We start from the raw sequence: 15,882 nt of genomic DNA, 5'->3' as shown, positions 1-15,882 counted from the left end.
AACCGTGGGGCTGTGGGCACCGGCCTCTGTACTTAGCCCGCTTCACCCACTCTCTCTTTCTCCTTTGGTTGCAGCCCCTGCGGACAGGAAGGCTAAGGCCTCAGCAATGCCGGACTCCCCAGCGGAGGTGAAGACGCAGCCCCGGTCCACACCCCCCAGCATGCCGCCCCCACCACCTGCCACGTCCCAGGGGGCCACACGCACCCCCTCCTTCACGCCACACACACGTAAGTAGCCCCCACCTGGCAGCCGAGGGCCAGGTGTTTCAGGGGAGCCCCTCATGTTGTGTGAAATTCCGAGCTTCCTGCCCAGAGCCGGTGGGCACCTGCTGTGAGCCCTGAGTGTGAGGAGCTCACGTGGCATGGCCCAGAGTCCAAGCTTGGCGGGTTCAAATCCCTGCTTCCCACTGTGTAGCTCTGGGCCAGGTCCTTGCCCTCCGGGGGCTTGGGCTTCTTCTTCTGCAGTGCAAGGTCCTCCCAGGGCTGTGGTGGGGCCAGGTGAGTCCACACAGGCCTTCACCAGGGCCAGCCGTGGGCCTTGGGTCAAAGCCGGCCGCTGTGCCTCAGGCTTCCTGCCTCATCTGGCAGGCCCAGGGATGCCAGGCTCATCCAGAGGGAATGTGGAACTCGGATGGAGTCAGGGGCTTCCCCAGGGTCACACAGCAGGTCACCTGTGTACAGGCCCCCTGGAGGGACCGCAGGAGCGGCTCTGGCCTCGGAGGGGCTCGGCAGGAGCTCGGCAGCCCGGCTGAGCACGGGGGCGGGGTGGGGGCCTCAGCACAGGAGGCCAGAAGGGCGGGACCTCGAGAAGCTCCCAGGCCTTATCTTGCTGGCCCTGGGCAAGGGGTTGGCCATGCTTGGCGCACAGAGCCGCTGAGGGTGGGCCCTGGGGGGCTGTGGGGCAGCGAGCAGCCAGTTCTCATCGCATCAACCCCGAGGCTTGGCTTTGAGGACAGAATTGGTGCTCTGTGGCCCAGTTGCTGGGCCGGCGGGGTGGGCAGCGTCCCTGCCCCTCAAGGCCAGGGACTCAGGAATGCATCTCGGTGTCTGCAGGGGTGGAGACTCCATGTACCCACGTCACGTTCAGAGGCCGGAAAGCTCTGAAACTCAAATGAAGCCCCTCTCTGTGGGAGGAGCCTGAGACTTCTGTCGCGCTGGCCCCGGGTCCCCCACAGGCCAGGAAGAGCTGCTTCCTCAGTCCCTTTGTGTCACGACTGTCCACAGAGCACCAGGCGGCTATGGGCCAGGCCTGGCTCCCTCCCTGACTCTGCCCCGAGGCTGGGGGTCTGCTCCGCCGAGGGCTTTGGCCGTCATCTCCCCTGCATCTGGAAAGAGCACTGGCTGTGGGCTCAGGCAGCAGACTTGCGGCCCTGTTTGTGGGATGCTGGCTCCGAGTCAGCCTCCTGACTTGGTTGGGGAATGGGGTGACCCAGCAATGGGGTGCCCCCAGGTGTGCCGCCCAGAGGCAGGTACAGCTGGAAATGTGCCCAGCACTCAGTAGGAGCCAAACAGCCTAACACCTATTTCCTGCACCCACGGGGCCTCCACGTGTCATGGAGCCCATACTGGGGGCCAGCCCTGCCTCCGACAGTCGGGATGCCACACTCACGATTCTGCAGGTCCTGGAGGATGGCAGGCCCAGCATGCAGGTCTTGGCTCTGCGGAGCTGGCCACAGTTTCCAGTGAGAGGTTGGCTGGGCTTTTTCTCACATGTGCTTGTCACACGGCGATGTGGCTGGGCTGGGATCACCCTTCCCTCTCTTCCGGAAGAGCCCTCCCGTCTGGTACGAACCACAGGTCGTCTCTTTCCACCAGGCCGCTTGCGACCACACCGAGCCCGCATAGGTAGAGAGGGGAGACCACTGGTGTGTTGAATTCGCAGCGCACCCCAGCCCGGGGGGAGGAAATGCTCAGGATGGACCACAGGAGACCCGGCCATGGGTGCAGTGCCTAAAACGCCCAGTCCACAACCCTCAGGCCCCAGTGTCAGGGACAAACGCTGTGGGCTGAGCCTGGTTCCCCAGACCCTCAAGGGTGCGTCTCCCTGACCTGCTCCTCCCCGGGCACCAGCAGCCTCTGCTTCGAAGGTGCTGGTCTGGGGACCCGATGCTCCCGGCTAGGGGTGGGGTGGGATCAGCGGAGCCTCAGGCTCTGCTTCCGGAGACCTGGGAACACTTGTGAGGGCAGCCGGCATGCCTGGGGCGGGGTCCTTCCCACCCCCTCCGCTCTCAGCACACCTTGGGGTCAGGTTTCTGGGGTGAGGTCCCAGCTGGTTTAAGGAGCGTGAAGGTTATGCAAGAGAGAAGCAGGTGCTTTTTCTTTTCTAAGCCGATGCTTCAGTCCCACCGGGCTGTCAGGAGCATCAGTCTGAGCCTCTGGCTGCCCCTGAGGTGGCCTCAGATTCATCCCCTAATCCACACAATTCCCTGAGAGCCAGGTGGTTGGCTGCACCCCTGCCCCTGGCTGGTGGGTGTCCTTGAGGGGCCACAGCTCGGCAGCAGAGCCCTGCCGGGAGGCTCCTCCCCGGGGACTGGCCTCTGAGCCAAGCTGATGGGAGACTGAGCTTGAACGGAGACTTGAGGGCTGAAGTTTTTCTTGCCCAGTGACTGCCCTGGGCACAAATTCATCTTGGAGTTGAAGCTGCAGTGCTGCTGCGGGGGTGGGGGTGGAGGGGAGAGGACTATAACGAGCAGGGACCCAGACCAAGCTCCTCTAAAGCTGGGAAGACCCTTAAAGGGCTAAGGCTTTACCCTGCCCTTGATTACCCCCATGACAGAGAACTCACTACCTGTTTACAGAGCTCCAGCCTGTCTTCCTGTGGGCTTCGCCGCTAACTTCAGCTCGGACAAATTCAATTTTTCTTCATTTATATAGCAGAGATGGGGACTCCCTACGTCACCCAGGCTGGTCTTGACCTCCTGGGCTCAAGCTCTCCTCCCACCCCAGCCTCCCGAAGTGCTGGGATTACAGGCGTGAGCCACCGCACCCGGCCAAATCTTTCTTCCTGTTTGGTGCTTCCTCCTCCAGCGCTGACCCAGGGCTTTGTTTGAGACTCCAAGTCTCAGATCACTTTTAGGACACGCAGCTTCGGCCCAGGCCCCTGAGGATGGTGCTGATGGGGTCACAGGTGCCTTCTGGGAAGAGGATGTTGAAAACGAGGGACCCTGCCCCTGCTCAAAGAGAAGCCTTGGTTCTTGTAGACTCTGGAACGGCCCTGTCAAAAATGGCCCTTAGGGATCGTCCACTCTCAGAGAAGGAAACTGAGGCCCAGAGAGCGGAGCGGCCTGGCCCCCGGTGGTGACGAGCCCCACTGAAAATCGCTCTGTGAAGCAGGAAAAGGCGGCTGCGGGCGCCCCTGAGGGCAGAGTCTCCTGCCCACGCCCTCACAGAAAATCGCTCTGAGAAGTAGGAAAAGGCGGCCCCGGGCGCCCCTGAGGGCGGAGTCTCCTGCCACGCCCCTCCTGACAGCGTGTTCTTCTTATTTTGCTTACAGATGGAGAGGACGGGCCTGCGACGCTGCCCCACGGCCGTTTTCATGGCTGCTTAAAATGGTCTATGGTCTGTCTCTGTAAGTAAAATAACAAAAACCGCAGGCCTCCCGGGAGGTCTTCACCGCAGCACCCTCTGTGGGCCCAGCGCTGCTGCCCTGGGGGTGCTCGGCACTCCTCCGCGGCCTCCACACCCTCAGCATTGCCTCTGTCGTGTTGGTCCTGCCTCCTTCGGGAGAAGAGGGCGCAGGAGGGCAGAGCCGCAGGGTCCCTGCATCCCACAGACCCTCCGCTCCAAGCTGTGGGGCTTCAGGCAGGAGCAGGGCCTCTCTGAGCTTTCCTCCCCAGCAGCAAAACGTGGCCAGTGGGACTGACTGTGAGTGCCCAGGGAAGGGGCGTGGCACTGTCCCTGGCAGGCCTGGAGCTCAGCCACGTCTGCTAGGGCAGACCCCACCTACCTGGAGTCCCAGCTGCACCTCTTCCTGCCAGGGTGACCTTGACCAGGTGCCACACCCCGTGCCTCAGTTTCTCCACCTGTAAAATGGAAGTCATCATGGGCCCTGGTGCCAGGGGTGGTCTCCAGGAGCCGTGAGATGGTGGGGCCGGGCACGCGCTGGGCGCTCAGCAGACTTGATTCTCCAGCAGACGTTTGCGTCGACGGGCGTGGCCCATGGCAGGCGTTCAGGGAGCACGGGCTCTTACCAGGCGGTGTTTAGAGTTTCTCTCAGCCGGTGAGCGCAGCCATGCTTGAGCCCATCAGACAGACTCCGGTCCCTCACTACCAGCCAGCCTGGCAGTACGGCCCAGGTGTGGCTGCCGCGTCACTCCCAGCTCTAAGAATGAGGGTGGCAGAACAACTGTGCGTTGTTTCTGTTGCACGGGGCTGTCCTTGTCACAGCCGTTATTCTGTGATGGGCCGGGCCATGCACCCGCGCCTGGCATGCAGCTCCGGGACAGTGGCTGTTGTCACCCACTGTGTGATCTTATGGATGGCAAAGATGGTGAATCCCAGCCCTGGAGCCCCCACAACAAGGAGCAGGGGTGGCAGGAGGGGCTGCCTTAGGGCGCCTCTGTCCCATCTGACCCCCCCACCAAGGCTCTGAGGCTGGGGGAGCCGCAGGGGTGCTTGTGTGTGCCCCCAAACCTCAGCTGGGGACACGTGTGCAGTCTAACTTAGTAACACACCTGTTGCGGGAATGAAAGCACTTGTGCCGGGGTTATTTTCGGCGTCTCTTTAGCTGCTGAGACTGCCCGGCAGCGCGGGAGGGAGTGCGCGGGCAGGCGAGGGCGAGCAGGCCACTGGAAGGACCGGGCACCCAGGGCAAGGCTGGTAAGCGCACCTAAGGGAGGGCCAGGCCCAAGCCGGCCGGGGCGGTGGGCAGGGGCCCTGGTGTGCACCGTGGCAGTCTGAGAAGCCACTGGAAGGTCCACAGTCCTGGTGACAGTCCTGTGTGTCCTGGAGAAACCAGCCTCCCACTGTGGTGAGGTCTCCCATGGTGACGGGCCATCTCCTGGCCTGGCTGGGTGACCGCAAGTGGCTGTCTTCAGTCTTGACGGGGTGTGTGTGTGTCAGAGTCCACCGTGTGGCCAGTTGGAGCTCACCAGTGAGAGGGAAACTCAGCAGCATGGTGGGGTCCTCCGGACAGAACCTCAGAGAGCGAGAGACCAGGGGCTCAGTGCATCCTGCCTCAGTGTCCACTGTCCCCCCGGAGGAGGGAAAGCCCCAGAACACGGTGCCATTATCGGTGCCACGCACTCCGGAGGGCCAGTGCATCCATCCTGAGCCCAGGAAGGCACTGCTGAGATCATTCAAGCCATGGGCACAGACAGGCTACCCCCTACACAGGCCGCTGGTTGAGGGGAGCGCCGCTCAGAACGCCGTGTGGAGGTTCACGGCCCCAGCAGCAGAGGTGTCTCAGTTCTGCAGCCAGCCCATCGGAACGGCCGAGGCCACGTGTGCACTCCAGGTTTTGTGCCATGTCTGACCTTCAGTTAGCGGTTTCCAGTAGGTGTGGGGACCATTTACTGCCAACGGCCTCACACAACACCCAAACCATAAAGCCAGTCAGGATGGAGCCACCCCGGGGGGCTGACCTGGGCAGCGAAGGAGAGGCCAGGGAAGCCCGGGTCTGGCCTGAGTGACTCCAGCTGGGGACACATGGTACAAAGGAGGTCACTGCCACGCTGTCCCTTGGTCCCTGGAGCCCCACTTGGAACTCCAGGATGGGCTGGGAGCCATTTGCAAATGAAGAAACTGAGGCTAGGCACCGAGTCTGACTCACAGGGCATGTCTGGGCCTGGCGGCCGGGTCCTCGCTCCTAACCAGGGCAGCTTCCCCCAGCCCTTGAAGGCAGGGCTGTGTCTGTCTGGACGTCCTTACCACGCTGGTGTGTCTGAGGGCCTCTGTGGCGCCCCCCGCCCTTCTGGCCTCCTCCCGCAGACCCTGCAGTGGGTATCTGTGAGGCCCAGGCTGGAGCGAGAGCAGAGTGAGCACTGGGCCCCAGGGAAGGCCGTCATTGTGGGCACATCTGTTCCGCCTTCTCCACCAAGAACATCTTGAGAACAGGGCCGGCATCACCCCGTCCCGCTGTGCCCAGCGCTGGCTGCTCGGTGTGTGGGACCTGCCGGGGACGCGAGGCGGTCTCGGGGAGCCGCGCTGCCCCGCTGAGTGTCTTCGGTGCCTCGGCGCCCATCTGCCACGTGGAATGTGTGTGATGACCGTGCAGCCTGTGTGTGCGCAGATGCAGAGCCCAGCCCGGGCCGCAGCACAGCTCCCTGACCCGGGAGGCGCCTCGCAGGTGCCACTAGGCCGCGGTCGGGAAGGTGAGAGCCTCAGGCGGCTTCTGGGAAGGTGGAGTGGAGGAAGCTGATGGCGGCCACCTAAGGGTTACTGGAGGGACACTTAGAGAGGGTCTGACCCCTCAGAAGGGCCTCGGTGGAGGTACGGGCTGGTCAGTCAACCTCGGGAGGGTGTGGCCAGGCCCAGCCGGGGCCACAGCTGTGGGGACGCAGCCCAGGAAGGGGGGCCGGCATGTGGGCCCCCACGTCCCATGTTCCCTCCCGTCCAGGCAGAGTCCACAGCACTCAGCAGGGTCACCTCCCAGGGCCAGGTTAGGATGGGCAGGGCTGGCCTGATCTGAGGGGTACACCAAGACCCCCCACTATCCAGGGCACATGAAGTAAACAGCAGGTGCCTACCGGCTTCCCAGGAGGAGCCGCTGCACCAGCCCAGCCCAGGGGCGTCTCCATCCTGGAGAAGGTTTTCCTCTCCTCCTCAGCACACACAGGCCCGCCAGGCCTCAGCCACAGGCGTGAACACACGGCTGGAGCCTCGGAGGAATTCGGCCCTGAGGGAGCAGGTGGCTCTGAGCTGCCCCCACCCCCAGACCCACACTCTCAGCAAGGGTGAGGGGTGGGCTCCCTGGAGAGGGGCACTCGGGGCCACAGTGGAGCAAGAGAGACGTGCGTGAACGTCATAGCCGTGCGTGCGTGTGTGCATGTGTGTGTGTGCATGTGCATACATGTGTGCACATGTGTACGTGTGTGTGCATGCGTGTAAGGGCAGTGGGGGGTGAGTGGAGGCAGGGAAATGGAGGAGTTGGTACCCTGTGTAGGGAGCGTGTCCTTGTGCAGGAGGCGGGAGCCAGCCGTGAGTGTGTGCGGGGTTTCAGTCCTCCTGACAGCAGGAGCTGGCCAGGACTTCAGGCCTCCCAGAGGCATCCAGTCCCCCTCCCGTCAGCAAGGGACTCGGGAGCCCTGTGACCTCTGACCTGTCTGCAGAGCCTGGAGGTCGCCCCTCAGGCTCCTGAGGCCAAGGGCACAGGGTGCAGGTGTCCCGGGCACAGGAGGGCCACCCTGGCCTCCTTGCAAGAGGCTTGGCCTTAGCTCTGTCACCTGAGAAAAGGGGTGAGGCCCAGCCCTGGGACTTTCCATAGCAGCCCCATGTCTGCCAGGCCCCTGGAACGCTGACCCCAATAGGAGGGCCAGCCAGGCAGTCACGTCTCAGTGGCCAACAGGCAGCCCTGCAGCGCACTCATCAGCTGTTCCTTATGTCACCTGCTTGTCCTCAACATGCGCTGGTCTGTGTGCACATGCATCTGTGTGTCCAGCCACCAGAGGCAGGAACCCACCCAGTGTGTCCTTGGGTGTCCCAGCTCCTCTGCGCCCTGGAACCCCATTAGCCCAGGTGTTGGGGCAAATGAAGGTATCGCTCACAGCTGGGAGTCACCTGTCTGGAACATGGCTCGGGGCTGGGAGACACATGTAGGAGGGACATTGCTCAGGGCGGGAAAGCACCTGCAGAGCTGGGAGGCACCTGTGTGTGTGTGTGTGTGTGTGGGTGGGTGGGGCACATTGTTCGGGGCTGGGAGGCACCTGCAGGGCACATTGCTCGGGGCTGGGAGGCATCTGTGGGGGGCATTGCTCGGGGCTGGGAGGCACTTGTTTTGGGGACGTTGCTCAGGGCTGGGAGGCATCTGTGGGGGAAATTGCTTAGGGCTGGGAGGTGCCTGATTGGGTGTAGGGGTATTGCTTGGGAACGTCATGCCAGAGGTGATGGTAGCTGGTCTTTCAGGGGGATGAGCGACTTCTCATTTTCCAAGTCTCCTGTGCCTCCAGAAAGTGGGAACTGAGCCATCAAGCCCCCGTTGTGTGGAGAAGCCCCTCGCTCCCTGTTCGCAGTGAAAACCTGAGCCAGCCTGGTGGGTCGGTGTCTTCCAGGCCAGGTGTAGGGGCCACACCCCTCCTGGGTGTGAAGGGCCTGACTTCAACCCCAGAGCAAGTCCCAAGGGTGGTGCCAGGCAGGGGAAGCCACACTCAGAACACAGTCACTCCACAGCCACCGCCATTGTGGGTGCCGTCCCAGCCCTTACCCACTGGGGACCTGGGGCAAAGAGGCTTCACCTCCCTGGGTATCCATTTCCACGTCTGTAAGGGGTTGTGTGTGACTTCTCAGAGCAGGGCCGGAAGGACAGACGGTCAGCACGCAAAGGTCTGGCTCAGCTGCCCTGGGCGGGCCCAGGGCTCCTGCTGTCATCCTCAGCACTGCTGTCCTTGTGTCCCATTATTGTTGCCGTTGCTGTGGACATTGTCACCTTGGTTGCTGCTGCCCTCACTGTCGCCGCCGTCTGGGCTGTGTTGTCACCGTCACCTTTGCGTCCTCGTGTCCCTCACCCTCACACCCGCTTCCCTCCTGCAGTGATGAACGGCAGCAGCCACTCGCCGACAGCCATCAGCGGCGCACCGTCCACACCCAACGGCTTCAGCAATGGCCCGGCCACCTCGTCCACGGCCTCCCTGTCCACACAGCACCTGCCCCCGGCCTGCGGGGCCCGGCAGCTCAGCAAACTCAAGCGCTTCCTCACCGCCCTGCAGCAGTTTGGCAGCGACATCTCCCCAGAGATCGGGGAGCGCGTGCGCACGCTGGTGCTGGGCCTGGTGGTGAGTCGGGCAGGGGCAGCCAGGGCCTTGGGACGTGCGTATTCCCTCTGTTGAATGAGGATGCAGCCACGGCCACCCCGCACGTGGGCTCCATGCTGACGACTAGGCGTGGACCCGCTCCCACGATGCCGCCTGCACCCTCCCAGGCCGTGCCCAGCTCCTGGGCTGCCTGCCCGCTTCCAACATGGAGCCGCCTCCTCAGGCATGGGCGGGCCAGCGCTGGCTCATGTGCCGAGCAGTGCCGGTGTGAGGTGGGTTTTCTCCCCTGCAGAACTCGACGCTGACGATCGAGGAGTTTCATTCCAAGCTTCAGGAGGCCACCAACTTCCCTCTGCGGCCGTTTGTCATTCCCTTCCTGAAGGTAATGGCAAACCCATCCCCTTTCCTGCGGGGGCCTCCTTAGAAGGCCCCTAATCGCATTCCTTGCCAGTGTGGACAGCGGTGTACAGGCGGGAAGGGGCTGATGTGGCCGGATAGACTGGTGGGTGAAGAACTGTCGGGCGTCGATCTTGGCCAGCCTAGGACCTGTGGTGCCCTAGGGGAGCACTGCTGACTAGTTGACTAGTCAGGGTTGATTCCTACGAGTTAAGGCCTGAAAACTGGTTCCCAGACCGGAGGATTAGTCAGCCACTGAATCCAGTGCAGGACAGAGCTGTGTCCGCTTTGGCTCTGGTTGCCACTCGCCGAACGTGCTCGCTCACTCCACAGGTGATTTTTGGCACTGATGATGTGCCAGCGTGGGGCGAGGCTCAGGGACAGGGCCCAGGACATGCAGCAGGTCCCTCCTGGAGCCAGCACCCTGGGGTGGGAAGGCGTTCGGTCCACAGCCACTGTCAAATCTGCAGCTGTATGTGGTGGAGAAATATTCCGAAAGTCTCTTGCCTGGAGGCGTGTTGGTGAGGACTAAGGATGAGGGCGGAGCTGGGTGCGGAGCCAGCCCAGGGCTTTCCAGACAGCAGGAGCTGCACGTGCAGAGGCCCCAAGGCGCGCAGGGCATTGGGTGCGGAGAGACGCCCGAGGCGCAGGGCGTTGGGTGCGGAGAGACCCCCGAGGCGCAGGGCACCGGATGCGGAGAGGCCCCTGAGGCGTGGGGCGCCAGGTGCGGAGGCCCCCTGAGGTGTGGGGCGCCGGGTGCGGAGGCCCCCAAGGCGTGGGGCGCCCACTGTGCTTGAGGAGCAGCAGAGGGGTCAGTGCGACTGGAACGGAATACGTGGGTTGGAGAGAGCAGAGGTGAGGGCAGGAGGCGTGGACAGGCAGGAAGGGTTTTATGTGGCCACGTAGGCAGGTGGATGAAGACGTGTCAGGTGAAAGCAGGTCAGATGGTCACACCCAGATCAACCGTGGACCAGGGCGGCAGCACGCGGGGCTTGTCAGCTATGCAGGCTCTCGGCCCGGCCGAAACCTCCTGAATCAGAGCCTGCATTTTTACAGATGCCAGTCTGAGGAGCGGGGATTGCTTGAGGCCAGGAGTTCCAAAACAGCCTGGGCAACACAGCTAGACCCCGTCTCTACAAAAAATTTAAAAATTAGCTGGGCACTGTATGCACCCATGGTCCCAGCTTCCGGGGAGGCTGAGGTGGGAAGATCGCTTGAACCCAGGAGGTCGAGACTGCAGTGAGCGGCGATCATGCCACTGCACTCCAGGCTGGGTGACAGAGCAAGACCCTGTCTCTGAACTAATGAATGAATGAATGAATGAAGCCAGTGATTCCCATGGGAGAGTGATTCCCACACACAGGCAAATGGGACGGGCGCGGAAGTGCCGTGGAGTCAGACTGCCATCTCTGCGGGTCTCCGCTTCCCCAAGACAGCCGCACATCTCGCAGGAGCTGAGGAAAGGTTCCCCAAATGGATCTGACCCTGTGACCCTCTCTTCTGAGCACGTGTTGGGGTCAGGGTTCCACGGAGCTTAATTGGGAGCTGCCAGTCTGGCCGCACCTTCGGGCCCACCTGAGCGCTGCCTGCCCTGCTGTGGGCTCCGTCTCTGCTGGGCCAGGCCTCCCCTCGGGGGTCCGGAGGACAGACCAGATCAGACCCTCCCTGGCTTGAGCCCGACCCTGCCAAGTGGCAGCTGTTGGCCCCTGGGCTAGGCCAGTTCCTCTGTGCCCCGGTTTCTGCGTCTGCAAAATGGAATCATCCTCAGGCTGTTGGGGAGACAGCATGGAGGGACTCATGGAAGGAACGGGGCCTCACTCCCGGGCTCGGGGGAATCTTCCACCTCAGCCTCCCAGATCTCAGGGACTGCAGGGAGGTGAGGCACGTTCTAGATTCACGCGGGGCATCGTGCAGGGATTTGAAATGTCCCTCAGTGGAGGAGGAATTGCTTCATGCTGATCTCTCACAGCCCTGTTGACTCCTGTCAAGGTGTAGCATAGGCACTGCCATGTTCCTGATTAACAGGTGGGGAAACTGAGGCTCTGGGATCCCCCCAGGTGGTGGAGAGTTGGAGCCAGGGCTCAAACTGAGATCTGTCAAACTCCAAATGCCATGGTCGTTACAGGGCACACCCAGGGCCAGACCCTGATCCCCTTCAGTCCCTCACCAAGGGGACCCCACATCACACTCACCTCTGCGGCCACCCTTCCTCGCTGCCTCCCTCCCTCCTGCCCCCCTCCCTCCTGCCCTGGCTCCTCCACTCCTTCCTGCCCTCCTTCCCTCCTGCCCTCCCTCTTCTACTCCCTCCCTCCCTCCCTCCCACCCTGTCTCCTCTGCTTCTTCTTGCCCTGCCTCCCTCCGCCGCCCCCTTCCTCCCTGCACCCCCTCCCTTCCTCCTGCCCTCCCTCCACCACTCCCTCCCTCCTGCCCTGGCTCCTCCGCTCCTTCCTGCCCTCCTTCCCTCCTGCCCTCCTTCCTCTACTCCCTCTCTCCCTCCTGCCCTCCCTCCCTCTACTCCCTCCCTCCCTCCTGCCCTCCCTCCTCTACTCCCTCTCTCCCTCCCACCCTGCCTCCTCTGCTTCTTCCTGCCCTCCCTCCCTCCACCGCCCCCTCCCTCCCTCCACCCCCTTCTTCCCTCCCTCCACCCTCTCCCTTTCTCCTGCCCTCCCTCCCTCCTTCTGCCCTCCTCCGCCCCCTCCCAGCTGTGCTTATGCTCCCAGCTGGTGACAAAAGAGAAGCTTCTGGAGTGTCAGGAGCCTGGGCCCATCTGGCGTCGTTTGCAGTTCGTTAGCGGTCCTTCCCTTCCCTTCCCTTCTTTTAACTTGCTACAGCCCCCACCCCTCCCAGTCTTTGGGGACACAGTGCATGCACCGGCTTATTAGCAGCAGATGCCCCCAGCCTCAGCCACCCTTGTTTACCAGAGAGATGCCACAGCATCCCCACCCCTGCTCCCCAGGCCTATGACCCCTGTCCATGATGCCTAGTCAGGCCCTGGTGTCCCCCGGCCACACCCCAGCACAGCGCTGCCCACAGCACTGCTCTCGTGAGGGCCCCGTCCGCCTCAGTCTCCCCTCGGTACACAGGGGCTCCCACAGCCTGTGCAGCTGGAGCTCAGGGCCAGCCCACCTCATGCCCCCACCCGGGGCCCAGGGCCAGCGGGACATGAAGTCCAGTCACTTCTCTGACATGGAGCTTCTGGGGGGAGGCCAGGAGGCTTCAAAAATAAAAGCTAAAGATCCTGCGGCCAGTCCTGCTTCCAGGGCTTGTTGCTCAGATACCGGCCAGAACCCTGGCCCGGCTGTCCCACCCAGGGAGTAGCCCTCACCCCAGCCACACCCCACCCACACCCCTCCCATGCCCACCCACACCCCACCCACCCATCCCCCACCCCACCGACACCCCTACAGGGCAGCAGCCCCTTCAGACACAGAGTGTAGAGGGGGAACCCGACCTTCCCAGGCCAGATAGGAGGTGCCTAGTGGGAGTGACCCCCAGCCAGCCCCCTTGGACCTCGGTGTTCCCAACTGTAGCCTGGGCTAGGGGAGGGGTAGCACCTTCCCGAGACATCCACAGCCCCCAGGCCCAGTGTGGGGCACCCTCACGCAGCCCTTGGAGACATCATCCTAGAAACGGCAGGACTGGTGACTAAGGGGCCGGAGAGGGTGGGGGCCTGCCTGGCTGGAACCCCAGCCCTGGCTTGCGTCGTCTCTCTCGTGGCTGGGGTGGTGAACCCCCCGCACAGGGCAGTGGGAAAGGACGGAGCTAATTTACCCGGAGCTCGCCGGAGCCCGTCTCGGCCGGAGTCTCCACGGTGCCAGTTTGAGGATACCGCAAGGGTCAGAGAGGTTAAGCGACCAGCCCAAGGCCACAGCCTCTCTGTGGCAGAGCCCACGGTCAGGGAGGCTTTAGCTGGGCGCTTGGCAGAGCAGCGGAGTCTGCGAAAGCCCTTGTAGCTCAGCTAGTGCCTCAACCACCGCTGCCATCGCTGCGAACATCAGTTCCCCAGCCTGAGTTCGCATCTGTGCAGAGGGCAGCTTTGGGCATTCTGCAGTCAGAGCCTCCACTGGGCGGTGGGGTTGGGGCATTTTTGACCAGCTCAGTTTGTGTAGCATTTTAGTGGTGACACCTCCCCGGGTGCCCTGGACTCCTGGGGACGGAATGGGTACACTGCCTCGAAGGAGGCTTTGCAGGAGGCTCCCACAGGCCCCACCCCATTCTGCAGGCCCGGGGGAGCCATTCCCTGCTGGCCGGGGGCTGCGATGCATCCGGCGCACACGCTGGTGTTGCCCAGTCCTGGGTCCCCTGCACTCTTCTGAGCCTGCCCCACACGCGGCCCAACGGTCAGGCTTTCCAGAAGCCGGGGGATGCAACCCCACCCACCGCCCCGGCTCCCAGCTGGCCCCAGGTGGCCCCAGCCAGCCAGCGATCCAGATGTTCCCCCTGCCCTAACCGCGACCAGCCGGTTCCCGAACGGGCCAAGGGGAGGCCCCTGGGGAGGGGCTGACGAGGGAGGGAGGATGTTTGGCTTCTCAGACCTCCCGGGACCTCGTTTCCCAGCTCATGCTCCTAATGTGCTCGACAGATGGCTGGTTGGCCCCTGTTCAGCTATCCAAAGAGAAAAACAGGCCCGCAGCCGGCGCTGCTCGAGGGCCTGGTGGAAGCACTCGTGGGGAAGGGGGAGGCGCTGGCGGGAGAAGGCAGCGTGGCAGCTTTGAAACGCATGAGAAAGTTGGAGAATTGTATTTATTTACAAATGCTTAGAACCGCTGGCCCTCCCAAGTGGCCTGCTGCTGGGCCCTGGTCCAGCACGCTCAGGGTCCAGCCTGTCTGCCCTCCCGTGGCAGCTCTGGGAAGACTTTGGGGAAGGCACCGGAGAGCACAGCTTGCGGCCCAGCGGTGCCAGCCTGGAGCCAGGGAGGAGGCGGTGGGCACCGCAAGTCCTCACAGGCGCCAAAGGCAGGGTCTGCGCACGAATCCTGTACACTGGGCCGTCCTTCGGCCGCACGCTGCGGAGTCCTTACCCGCAAACATGGAGCCCGGTCTTGAGGCTGTCCTCACCGGGGCTGGAGGATCACTGAGCACCACGTGCTCAGAGCAGCACAGCCACAGAACACGGGTGTTCACCTCCCAAGTCCACACTCCGTTGAGGCCAAGGCTGGAAACCAGCGGGAAGGGAAGGGGAAGCTGCCTCTGAGGGGTTTCCCACAGGGCTGGAGCAGACATACTGCCCATAATCTCGGCCGGGTTTCACTCCCAGCTCCCTGGTGTGAGGGCCTGCAGACCCAGGGCCGCCTCCCCTCTCTGAGCCTGCATTTCCCCAGCTGTGCCTGGTCATGTGGTGCCTGCTCGGCGGGGCGGGTGCAGGCGGGAAGACCAGCCATGATCTGCTGCACCGTCTTCTCCAGATGGCGCCATGGAGGGAGCTGGGTGCAGTGGAAAAGCCCCAGCCTGGGAGTCCAGGATCTGGGCTCAAGCCCCACACGCCCCACATCGCTGTGTGGCCCTGGTGAGGCACTCCTGCGAGCCTCTGTGCCCAGTCTCCCACGGCACCCTCCCATGGCACTGCTAGGAAGGAACTTGAGGCCCACAGAGGTCAAGCACCTAATCTTTGAGGCCCGAGGTCAAGTTGAGCTTTTGGCCACCCAACCCAGGCCCCCTCTGCTCGGCCCTGCACGCCCCCCAGGCCCTCCTTCCCCACACCACAGGCAAACCTGCCCTTGCTGCAGCGGGAGCTCCTGCACTGTGCACGCCTGGCCAAGCAGACGCCCGCCCAGTACCTGGCCCAGCATGAGCAGCTCCTGCTGGACGCCAGCGCCTCCTCCCCCATCGACTCCTCAGAGCTGCTGCTGGAAGTCAATGAGAACGGCAAGAGGAGGACGCCCGACAGGTACCTGTGGGCTCCGGGCATCTGGGCTGGGGGCACCGTGGACACGCGGCTCACGCTGCTCCCCTCTCGGTAAGAGAGGGAACCTCCTCTGGGGCTGCAAGCCCGGCCAGCCCACTCGGGCTAAGGGAGCGTGGTGAAGCATCCTAGGGCCAGCAGGCTTGGCGGCTGCACGAGCAGACACCCCAGTGGGCTGCAGACTCAGATGCTCCGGGGAGCCTAAGAGGACAGGGAGGAGGCTGGTGGGAGGATGGCTCTCCCCTGTGTGCTGGGTGTGGACTCCGAGCGTCCGGGGTCCAGGGTCCCCAGGTGCCTGGGCTGGGCCCACTCTGCTGCCCCAGATGCTCTTGTGCTGCTGCTGCCCAAGGGGCGGGTGGTCTCCAGTTACGGGAGGCTGGTGTATCCCTCGCCTCATTCCCAGAGCAACGAGTCCAGCTCTTTGACCACCAGGCCTCAGGATCTCATGCAGCTCGAGCAGGGGTTGAGGCTGGCATAGTCCCCGGCAGAGGGGTGGCGAGTGGGGGTGCTGGGCTGGGCTCCCCAAGACTGGTGTTTTGCTCCGTGTCTCTGTCTCGCCCTTACGTGTCCTCTTTCTCTCTGCCCACACCTGTCTGCCTCTCACCCCACCTGCACCTCTGTCCCTGGCTCATGCTCTATCCACTGCCCCCACCCCGCCTGCACCTCTGTCCCTGGCTCT

General features: G+C 63.4%; 1 protein-coding gene across 11 annotated transcripts in view; it reads left to right on the top strand.

Annotated features, from left to right (window-relative positions):
- Nucleotides 1-15,882, top strand: part of CBFA2T3 (CBFA2/RUNX1 partner transcriptional co-repressor 3) — a 101,538-nt gene that overhangs the window by 74,218 nt on the left and 11,438 nt on the right. For 4 of the 11 annotated variants that reach the window (XR_012428732.1, XM_045382606.3, XM_074026801.1 and 1 more), the window contains exons 2-6: nt 75-227; nt 3,493-3,567; nt 8,685-8,926; nt 9,198-9,287; nt 15,007-15,188. Coding sequence is in view for 10 of the 11 variants with exons in the window: in XM_045382606.3 (XP_045238541.2) it covers nt 75-227; nt 3,493-3,567; nt 8,685-8,926; nt 9,198-9,287; nt 15,007-15,188 (742 nt within the window). In the remaining variant the exon portion in view is untranslated. Of the gene's footprint in view, nt 1-74; nt 228-3,492; nt 3,568-4,748; nt 4,818-7,902; nt 8,188-8,684; nt 8,927-9,197; nt 9,288-15,006; nt 15,189-15,882 lie in introns of those variants that run through there. The other 7 variants (XM_074026800.1, XM_045382607.3, XM_074026802.1 and 4 more) reach the window with 3 other exon arrangements.

This window comes from Macaca fascicularis, chromosome 20 (genome assembly GCF_037993035.2).
Source record: "Macaca fascicularis isolate 582-1 chromosome 20, T2T-MFA8v1.1".
Taxonomy (NCBI): Eukaryota; Metazoa; Chordata; class Mammalia; order Primates; family Cercopithecidae; genus Macaca; species Macaca fascicularis.
This window is presented reverse-complemented; position numbering and strand designations above follow the sequence as displayed.